This window comes from Cantharellus anzutake, assembly GCF_015039405.1.
Source record: "Cantharellus anzutake strain C23 chromosome Unknown EI90scaffold_156, whole genome shotgun sequence".
NCBI classification, from domain to species: Eukaryota; Fungi; Basidiomycota; class Agaricomycetes; order Cantharellales; family Hydnaceae; genus Cantharellus; species Cantharellus anzutake.
Genome location: NW_024067106.1, coordinates 150,448 through 161,730, shown reverse-complemented (window position 1 = coordinate 161,730; position 11,283 = coordinate 150,448). Strand labels below are relative to the sequence as shown.

General features: G+C 48.6%; 2 protein-coding genes across 2 annotated transcripts; both read right to left on the bottom strand.

The window, feature by feature from the left end:
* Positions 1–4,321: 4,321 nt before the first annotated feature.
* On the bottom strand, positions 4,322–4,744 carry EI90DRAFT_3136269 (uncharacterized protein; the record flags this gene model as incomplete). The annotated part of the gene is made up of 2 exons (XM_039064780.1): positions 4,322–4,664; positions 4,725–4,744. 2 exons carry the CDS (start codon positions 4,742–4,744, stop codon positions 4,322–4,324), a joined length of 363 nt encoding a protein of 120 aa, XP_038908515.1.
* Positions 4,745–9,257: 4,513 nt separating this feature from the next.
* On the bottom strand, positions 9,258–10,768 carry EI90DRAFT_3022462 (uncharacterized protein; the record flags this gene model as incomplete). The annotated part of the gene is made up of 3 exons (XM_039057773.1): positions 9,258–9,290; positions 9,385–9,786; positions 9,842–10,768. 3 exons carry the CDS (start codon positions 10,766–10,768, stop codon positions 9,258–9,260), a joined length of 1,362 nt encoding a protein of 453 aa, XP_038908514.1.
* Between the last annotated feature and the right edge of the window lie 515 nt (positions 10,769–11,283).

The window sequence follows — 11,283 nt, the reverse complement described above, 5'->3', positions numbered from 1 at the left end:
CCACCCATTACGCCTGGGCTCAGGGGTAAAACACCCGGAACAGGGGTGGGACGCGATTGACGACGTCAAGACGAAGCCCCCAGGTAAGGAAGGAACCCCCCAGACCAGCAACAACTCATCTTCGCCCGCGAAGAGCTCAAGGACGGTTGGACGCCGTCGGACTACAACCCAACCAGCCTTGGAGTACAAAGAGCGTCGAGACGCAACCCCCATTTGAACGCATACCGCGGCAAGACCCACGCTAAGTATTTACCGTTAGATCTCCCATTCAAGTACGAGCTAGCATTTTTCTTTAAAAATTCCGGTCAGTAGGATCTTCCTTACGGTATTCTCGGTGACCTGGCTTTCAAGCTAGAGCCAAACTTGAGTAACCCTAACTTCCGTTGAGGCACCTTCAGCGACGCCGATGGGGCGAATTAAGCCCATAGGATCCTATACCCTCGTCGCCGTATTTTAGCAACACAGCGCGTTTTCATGTTAGCCCATCAATACGCCCTGATTCCATCTGCATGGGGCGCTTCTACCCCAATGCCATCTTGGGCTGCTCGCCCACACCTGTTCAGGGCCACAAGCAGTTGGTCTTCTGCGCTCAATGAGAATTGCGGATGTTTCCTCTTCAATTGGATGAGCCTGGTCCCGGCCTTGATAACGCTACGGGAGGCTAATGCGCGTTGTCTTTTAACTGGAGCTCCCAGTCCTGCTACGCGAGCCGCCAAAGTCTCCAAACGTCTCCGCCTTCCGATAGCCACGGCACAACGTAAGGAAGTGGGAAAGCACGTCGTGTATTGCGATGCACGAACACCAAATGATTTTTTTATGTACATGTAAACAGAATGTACTGTTTAAAACGACGGGTTCCTTGACAACGCAAAAGTTAAGCACTCAATCCATCGAGTCGGGGACTGGTGCCCGGATGAGCTCGGAAGCTTCACAAAGATACCCAATATCGAGGCCAAAGACCATTCCTCTGTTTACAGCTAACTAGCCTTTTGTTTGTAACCATGTCTTATCGGGTTTGACAAAGACGTTCGCCATATATCAGGAAACTAATACGGGCGCGATCTGAAACTCTCAACGGTCCATTGGCTGTTCCAGATTCCAATTGGGGACTGACGTTCGAAGGTGCTTGGGCAAGTGAATCCAACACCATGAGGCTTCATCCCAAATGGTGGAGATGTGAGCTGTATCCACAGGAAAGGACGCTCATCTCGACACGTTAACGAAAAAATCGGCAGACGTCATCGCTCGGCGTACCGTCAGCAAAATGACGTAAGTCACAATACATATCTCCTACGTTTACATAACAATTGAATGGTAGAATCGACTTATGTAACGGTCGATCGCAATCTGATTCCGGGGCTCTTTCGTTGTTTCTTCCATTCAGTCTGACGACGCAAACAAAAACCCCTCACTGCCTCACCTGCCTACCGCATTCGTCGCTGGGAGCGTTTGCGCCCCAGTCTCGTTTGAAAACCAGGAAACAGGATAGACCCGGCAAGGGGTGGCGTTTTCGACGTGCACATGACGGGCTTTGGACTTGCATGGGTGAGGCGTGAAACACATGGCTGAGAGACGCTAGAGGTGAGTCCCTTTTCCCATCGTTCGACAATTCGCGTTCATTACCCGTCGAAAGTGCGCTATGGCCCCCGATGCGTACTATACGCGTTCCCTACGAGCCATCCCCGATTGGAGTCCGATCGGGCACTCTCCACGACCGTCTAAAGGATCCCCTTGCAGGTGTGTCTACAGCTCAACGACGAGGGGGACTTCCTTCCTCCTTCCCCCGTTCAACCGCTTCCGTTCGTTTATTCATTTACATTTCACAATCCGCTCTGCAAACACGAATGCCGAGAAGTCCGCCACCCCCTTCACCTTTCCCTCGTCCTTCAGCACCGCCTCCCATCCAAAACTATCAACCCGGAGCCCCCATTTTATTTTCTTTTGTTGTGTATATAATTCCCGCTACTTTGTAGCGGGTCTTGTGGGCTTAGACTGAATTGCCGTGGTCCTGTTCGAACCTAATCCATGTGATAGAGCGAGTAACGCGCGTATGGTCCATGGAACCATTTATGTAAACCCTTTTTTTTCAGGAGCTGTTCCACCATACAATCTAACTAATAGACGACAATACTGCAGATCTTGCAAGTCCCATAGGTTGTCATGAGCCTGGGGCTCAGATGTTGAGACCCCGCTCATGAACCGACGCGTTCAGCGTCCATCTTATTGGCATGCGACAACACTCCCACCGCTCCGCTGCCTCGTCCGTTGTTGATCCTGACGTCATCCACACGTTGCTATGACCGTGCCATGGCCACCTCCACATGCACTCTTGCCCCATCCCGTCCAGCACCACTGGCAGTGCCGACGAAATGGTCGCATTTATCCTTCTGCATCTTCCCTCCGCTCTGCTGTGACCACCTCCGTCCGCAACACATCCTTCCAACGGCCCCGGTGCTCATCTCTCTCCTCCATCCCGATGCATTCTATGCAGGTATCCCTCATCGGTCCCTCCCACCTTGTTACATTGCCCTCATGATATGCCGTTGTGACGTCGCGTTCCATTCTCGGCTGACATGCCGATGCAGAGGTTCGCCCTTCGCACTCGACGATCCTACCCACCCCCCGCCACTGCTCCCCTGCGTTGAGTCGGGACACGAGTTACACGCAGTTCTGCATTGGTACGCTGTCAATGGGCCCGTGCATAAAATACTATGTATGTATATCAGATGTGGCCAAGACCATCACTTTTCATGTCCCAGCGAAATATGTCATCGTTAAATGCAACCGTCGTCCTCCCGAGAAATATCATCGATGCACACGGTGAGGGAAGAAATCGTCTAGGGCTCGGCCTTCTGCAAGTTCTTCGATTTTGCGGACAGGATCCCATTGTGGCCACACGTCCCGGTGTAAGGGAAAAACTGATGGATCGAGGCTAACCAGCGACGGGTGGGTCGATTGGAGCTAGAGCTGCTCCGATCGGGAGGTTTATGTTGATTACCGAGTGTCTGTCTCGAGCTGCGATTCATGGTTGTTGCCCAGGGGCATGGCAATAGGCCGGGGTGGAGATTTGAGTGGATTTGGGAAAGCTTGTGTGCAACAGGCAAGCAGCGAAACACTCGGGATGTTAATTCCACTATTAACAACGCCCTTACGAGAGGATGAGGCCGACTTGTTGGACCTGCTCGAAGTCGTGTCTTAGTAGTGCCTGCCGCAAAATTTCTAACGCATTCTGGACTGTCCAAACTCACGCAAAAACCTCCTTCCACCAAACCCTACTCCCACCAATGGGTTCTCAAACTAATGAATATTTTCTCCCAGCTCTCCCTTGGTTCTGATCTCGCTGTGGTTTTGTTTGTCAGGACCGGAATGTTCTGGATAGCCAACGGCTCCCATATCTGAGACTCACGCGCTCACATCATGTCGCCCCAATACCGTAATCCCTTCACACCAGAGTTTCACAAGCCATTCCGCAACGAATACTTTAAGCGCTGATGCAAAATGATTGGGCTTTCACTTGACCTCAGACTACAAATAGGTCCCACCGAGTCCTGATAGCTCTGCCGTTACTTTTGTTTTCTTGAACATTGTTAAACATGTCAGACTCCACAGCAGAATGAGGTAGACATGAAAAAATGGGGGTTCGTAAGCAAAAGTGCCATATATCATCCCTCTCCCTTCAGAGCTGCACAATTGGCAAAACCTCTACAATTGACAGCCTTACATATAACTGGAAGGAGGGGACAGGCAACCATTTGCCTTTTGGGTGAAACACCTGATTTGCAAATGTTGTACTATCAGTAGCAACATAGCTGACAATGACAAAATGCTGTTTACCGACTCAGTTGGGACTTTGTATACAATTTCCATACCAATGGGACAGTGAGTGAGTCCTTCCGGAAGTGTCGACCCAAATGATAACAACATAATGATCAGGAAAGAGAAATGAATGAATGCGTGGGGAGAGTGAAACATACCCCATTGAACAGGATCAATCAGCACATTATCCTGGATTCTGACCAGGTCACCCTCGTTGCTGGACCTCAGAGCAATCATGCAGCCAGATCTGCATCCCTTCTTGGGCAGGATCTTTCTGCATGAGCAGAAAACATTGGGTTCATTTGTAAATATGGACCAGCGTACTGTACCCACGTGACCAACTACCGGTCACACGTCACGCTGGCCTCCCAGTCCGGCCGAAATGACGGTCATGTCACATGTCACGCTGGGGGTGCGGTTGAACAGCCTGTGTCACGCAAATTCCTTGTGACGGCTCAGTGGCTATGCAATTATATTTCAAATGCCCTTTTTAGTAATATTTATATTAGAAGTGAAAAATCTTCATCTCCTCCTCCAAATTGCGTGCCCACCTTGCTTGCATTCCACGGCCAAGATCCAAGCTGAGGCTAGAGGAAGGGAGCATGGTGATGTCATCAAGGGTGTCAGACTCAGCTTCCTCAGCACAAGTCCGTCCCGCTTGTAGGCCACCATCAACTTCCTCAAGTCCATCAGGCACATTCCCAGCCACATGCTCGAAGACTTCATCCACCATCACATCAACATCGTCTTCTGGGATATCCGGGAACTCTCGCTCATGTACAGTAGAGTCAGGACCTGAGTAGATGTCACCCCCAATGTGTGGCGGCTTTCGTGGTGCTGCGATTGCTCTTGCAAGGTCAGGATTGTTAGAATTCTTGGTATTATGGTGTTCGCTATGACCAACTCACGTTTGGTGATGTTGAGTCATGTGGCGTTTAGATTTACACCTATTGCCTTTCTTGGTGGCGTCCGTGCCAAAGTCAGTGCACATTCATAGCGCCTGACTATAAAACCCCAATTTTTGGACAACCCAACCTTCCCTCAGTTCACGTACAACGGGACTGAGGTATGTTGGTTATATCATGTTTAAATCATGTACTAAACATTAGTCCACCAGCGATAAACTCGCTAGGTGATTACTTTTTAATCTATTCTAGTTCACGTACAACGGGACTGAGCGATAAACTCGCTAGTCCAACATTTCGTCTTATAAGGATCGGTCTGGTGAAGAGTGTTGAGGATTACACGTAGTGGACAGCTGGTCAGGCTGGAATGGGAGAGGTTAAAATCACCTGAACAACATAGTTGAAAGGCCTGTATTTTGTTAGCGCCATAGTTAGTAGTCATAGTGTTGTTCCTCACTTTACGAATTTTATCCTGCTGATTCATAACATGGAAAGTAAACCAATGTTTCAGGGACATGGTCCCTCAGTACAGGAAGCCTGGTGTCGAGTTTTATATCGCATGAGGAGATCCCATTTTGCAACTGAGAGTAAACCTCTCGCACGGCAGCCAACTGCTGTGATTGCTTTACTGCATGTTTCAGTGGACGCTGGATGCCAACATCACAGGGTTGCCATAGGCCCGTGCATCCACCTGGAACATAGTCAAGTATGATCCAAGGATAGTTGTTGTACATCCAGATATGAAATTCGAGAGATGTATGAACGGGCCACACATCAAGTTGCCAGATACACTCCTGCAGTGGATTGAGAGATAGCCGTTCCTTTGCAGCGCTAAAGTAAGGAGCCAGTATATGTGATATGAAAGATTTTATTGTTGTAAGGTTTGCCCAGTATGTATCATTTCCAGAAAACTCGAAAATAAAGCCAAGTTGCATGGCTTCGTCATGACTAGGGGCATGTGTCGAAGGCAAACTTGCTGGGGTCTTGCCACGAAAGATGGCCTGGAATGGCAAAAGAACCCTGCTAGCAGAAATGGCCACATTTAGAGTAAATGCACGCTTCTCATCATGCCCCACAGTAGAAACTTGATGGGATCCCTTCCGTTCGTATGTGGAGGCTGAATTCTGTTGATAGATCACTTGTGTCTGATCTGAAATCACCCGAAGACTATCAGGGATTGCATAATGGCGGATGGAGTAAGCTTGACGAAGCAGTGAGCAGTGGATTTTTTTATCGGCATCAGGTGGGATCTTTTGCGAAGCACGAGTTGCCTGTCTCAAGCTCCAATTCATTTCTTCTCGGAGAAACCTCCGGACCCATGTCATGCTCACAGCGAACACACTCCCATCTTCCTTCACAACAGTTCTCAGGATTCCAGGCTGGGTATGTTGAATTTGGGCAATGATGATGCCACGGATTTGGTGGGCGTCCAATGCAGCACCAGCCTGTCGGATGCCCAGCAGCGTTCACTTGATTGCAGCGATTGTATCTGGATAGGATGCCTGTGCGTCCCAATTCCTTCTTTAAGTTTTTAGAATACTACTAACCATTCTAGACTCACCAATATCCCCCTCTTCGTAACATTGCCTCCTGGACAATTTTCTTTTGCAACCTTCGCGAGTGTTTTGTTGGACCAACGTGGACATGACCCCGTGCGATCAATCCACTTACCAACGACATCAGGATGCAATGAGTGAAAGAGCCTTGGGCTTCTCAATTGACATCCTTTTGTTATTTCAGTGGGACTCATGTGCCAGCCAATGGTCGCCACTACTTCAATTATTATTGTCCAGAAGGCAGGCTGGAACCAGTTCGTCGCCGTCGCAAACTTGCGCACTCTTTGACTATGAGGGTGTATTGCATTGTGAGTGGTCTTTCTGCGCTTCTGTTCTCTCAACCATTGCTGAATATGACGCTTCGGCCATGACATCTCTGCGATCGGGACTGGCTTGCTTGGAGCACAAGTATTTGGTTCCATGGCATCAGCAAAAAATTGTTATGCTCCTGAGTGCTCCGGAGTATCGAGAGCACTGGGAGAATCAGGAGGAGATTGGCCGGTCCAGGAACAGCCCATTTCCTCCAGAGTTGGCTAGGTACTCCAGGGCATTCCCAGGAGGGCCTGGAGCATTGCTTTGTGCACAAACATATCCAGTAAATACAATTTAAATGCTTCAAAGTGTATAGGGGTGAGAAGCTTCTGGGAGCTCCTGGAGCATTTGAAAATGAAAAGGAAAAAAGAAGAGGGAAGATCCCCCATGAATACCTCCTACCACAAGACTAACACAACAAGACACTGCTTAACATTTAGATCAAACACTATACTATATACCAAGGACACTGAGACTCACCAATACACAATCAAAATTTATGGCCTGATATATGATTAATCTGGCAACTTAATCACTTTCAGGCTGGCAGAATATGGGGGAGGGGGAAATGGGGGAGAATGAGGGGGGGAATGAGGGGGGGAATGAGGGGGGAATGAGGGGGGGATATAGAGGGAAATGAGGAAAATTTGAAAAATAGGGACTTCTAAAAAGTTGAAAAAAATAATTAGGGAAAAAATCAAAAAAAATTCAGGAACTGTAGTGCCTTTGAAGTGCTTTCAGGATATATAATTATTTGCAAAATCGAGGAAGAAATGATGGAGAAAAATGGAAAATACTTTCGGAGACCCGAGAAATAATGAGAACTGAATTGATGGGAAAGTCTGAAAATTGAATAGGAAAGTGAGGGGAAGCCTTGTAGCATTGTTATTTTCTGCTGTTCTGATTTTTCCCGATTCTTCTTGGTCTCATTCCCAGCTGCTCCTCAATACTCCTGGAAGCTCCTGGGAGGGTCCAGGAGCAGCTGGGAGTGAGACCAAGAACAATCAGGAAAAATCAGAACAGCAGAAAATAACAATGCTTACAAGGCTTCCCCTCACTTTCCTATTCAATTTTCAGACTTTCCCATCAATTCAGTTCTCATTATTTCTCGGGTCTCCGAAAGTATTTTCCATTTTTCTCCATCATTTCTTCCTCAATTTTGCAAATAATTATATGTCCTGAAAGCACTTTAAAGGCACTATAGTTCCTGAATTTTTTTTTGATTTTTCCCTAAATTTTTTTTTTCAACTTTTTAGAGACCAAAATTTTCCTCCCACTGCTCCTGGCACATTACATACTCCTCACCACTCCCAGCTGCTCCTGAACCCCCTCCCAGGAGAACACTATTGGCTCCAGGAGTGCCCAATCTGCTGTTTTGTCTCCCACATGCTCCAGCCACTCTTGATGCTCCGGAGCATAATGGACTTTTGCTGATGATGTTGAGCAAGCGCTGAACATTTCTTTTCATTAGAGGCCACAGGGATTCTACTGAATAAACTTCACCTTTTTCTTTGTGCTGTTGCTGCCCATTTCCAACTTCGCTCTGTGACACCATTTGTCATATCCGTGCATACCCGACCCCGACCCGACTTCCGGACCTCCACCCTCTTCACCTCCGGAGTCATAACCTACCGCTGCCGTTCCGATACTCACCTTCGGTCCTGGCAACACACCTCCTCCTTACCTCCCCGACCCTATCTCCGTCCGCTCCGATACTCATCTTGGACCGAACACCGCCCCTCTCGCCACCCTCCTACTACTCTGCTCCCCCTTCACAACACCTCCACCCTCCCGTTATCCTCCTACGCTTCCCCCGTCCGCTCCGATACTCACCTTCGGACCTGACTACTCTCCTTTCCGCCACTCCTTCTCCCCTTACCTGTCCCCTCTCTCCTCCCTCCGTTACTCCTCCGCCACCCTTCCGCCAAGTTACGACCTTCCACCGCTGTCCCGTACTTCGCACTCGGACACTGCTCGTACCTTGCTCCGAGCCTCCATCATAGTCCCTACCTCGGACTTTGACTCCACCTCGGTCTTAGTCCATTGCATTGGTGACCTCATACTACGTAAACACCATTGCCAATATCCCTCGGACTTTCAACCCCGCCTCCGTAACCTCCGTAAGCTCCGCAACCCCCGAGCTTTGCGGATCGCCTTCGGCACTCTCGCCGCTTGTAATGTATTTCTCGCGTTTTCCCCTCATCCCTATTTGGACTACTGCTTCTTCCTATTCTAGCCAGTTAGTCATCATCCCCACTTCCCCTCATCCTCCTGCCCCTCTGGGCCTCGCCCTCCCTACCTCCTTTCGGACATATCACAGGTCCTACCTTATGACCTTCGGTACTGCTCCGCTCCTTCTACCCTTTGTTCCCGTTCGGACGTCTTCGTTCCGATTCGGTTACCCTTTGTTCTCCTTGTGCTTTTGCCCCTTCCATTATATATATCGGCGCTTGTACATACTCGTTTTGGTTTTAGTCCGAAATCGACCTGAAATGCCCCCTAGAGACTTCCTGCTCACCTACTGTGAAATTAAGGACCAAATGGACAAACAGCAATGGCACAGCGCTCCGCTTGAGTCGCTGAGGCCAAGGTCCCTCCACGCTAAGTCTCCGATTCCACTCCGGAGTCGTCCGAATCCGCCCGTTCTAACACCATTGTCTTTCCTGTGCTAATGCTCGACTCCTCTCCAACTTCTGTCTTTCTGCATGTTGCCATGCCAATTTCGCTTCCTCACATCTTTCAGTGATTCTTTCGAGTTCGATTGATTTTTGCTTCTCATATTCCTCCCAACTTACTCGGCTGAAGAACCGCAGCAACCCATGTTCCTGAACCCCCTTCGGCATGGCCAAGTCCAACTTCTGTTTTTTTCCCTTCGATTTTCTGACATCTGAACTAACTGAGGACTCCACCACAGCTCTGCTAGCTCCTTGATTTACTGGGTAAGTCGGTTCTGCTACTGTTAGGAGTCCTGTCGGAGTTTCCGTTGCTGTCACTTGGATCGTTGTATGGTCTGAGGTCATTGGCTGCTCAGTTTCTGCTACTGGGGTCATTACTGCAGGGGTAGCCACCAATGATGAGAATGCCATTGGCACTGGCTCGGCTATCACTGGGTCTGATGGTCCAGTTATTTCTGCTGAGGTCGCTACCTCTGAGGTGGCCATCACCATCAGGGCAGTTGCTTCTGGGATAGGCGTTGCCTAATAACATGTCGGTGAGCTTGTTTTATCTGCTTAGCTATGTGTGGTCACTCACCTGTGCACTATGGTGGTCAAGGATTGATGTGATGAATTTGACACGCAGCATTGCGATGTCTTTGCAAAGTGGGTATTTCATTGGAATAAAACAGTGCATCAACGCATTGAGAGCGAAGAAACCACATGAAGTGGCATCATTTTGATAAGCAATCGGCAGCGGCGCAACGTGAAATGGAAGAACTGATTGATTTGATTCCAGATAAGACATGTTGAGCCACCATTGAAGAGCATTGACTGCCTCCTTGGCTGCGATGTCAACTCCTGTTGGCTGGTGTAAGGAGTCTGCGAGGTAAATGGTTGATTCTGTGGCGGAGATCACAAAGGCAACCCAATGATTGTTGTTGATGTGAGTGATCCCACCAAACTGAGACATAGTTCCAGATGAGAGCTCAGAGCCAAATCTGCGGAGAACTTTGCAGGTACAATCATTTGTGTATCTTTTGTGGCCGTTCCCATCCAGTTGCATGGCACATCCGGTCAGGTACTGGATATCAATGGGGCTGAAGAGCCTAGCATGTATTCCGTGGGCCTCCAAATCCCTTTCCAGAAGTTCTATGTGGTATGAGATATCGGTGGTTACGAGACAGGATAAGGTGAGATGACGTATCAGTCCCCCAATTGAACCCAAAATTGATTTTGAGAATCCAAGGACTTCGGTATTCCATTCGCATGACAGGAGTCGATTTATGGCCACCTTGATGGCAATGCGGTGAGTAGGGAAACGGCTTGCCAGTTTCTCAACTTGCGCCTCTGACTCTCTCCACATCCTCTGGACATTGTGAATCTGAAATAGGACTTCCCAAATTCGGACAATGCTGACAGGGACATAGTGGATGCCGATTTTTACTGAACAAGGTGGGTTATCGTCATTGGGATCATATTCAGAAATGATTTTCTTTATGATAGGGCAGGATGGGCAGGGCATGTTGCAGAGGTCACTTTCAGCTAATGCTGTGACAGAGGGTGGGTGATTACTGAGAGATGCAGATGTAATTTGTAGATTTGTTTGGAATGATGGGAGTTTGAACTGGAGAAACCCAGTGATGGACAGGGTGTGTCTGGGAAAGTAGGACCCGATAAGTGTATTTGGGATACCGCTGTACAGGATGGGCTCATCTGTATGAGAGCAGATATGTCGCGCAAGAGCAAAACCATCCATACTTAGGTGCAAAGAAATTTTAAAGGGAAACTCATTTTCAAATTAATCACATTTATTCTGGCTACCAAATGTGACCATCAGCATGTTGGTTTCCTTCTGGATCATGCTCCCATGGTCAAGGTCACACGCCTGCTGGTCGGGTTGTCACGCATCAAAATGAGCTCCCGGTTCATTACCTGGCAGAAATTTTGTGTCACGCTTGGGATGCACCGGTAGTTGGTCGTGTGGGTACAGTACATGAACGGTGTCTGTCATGGTGCGTAATGATGTAAGTGGAATGA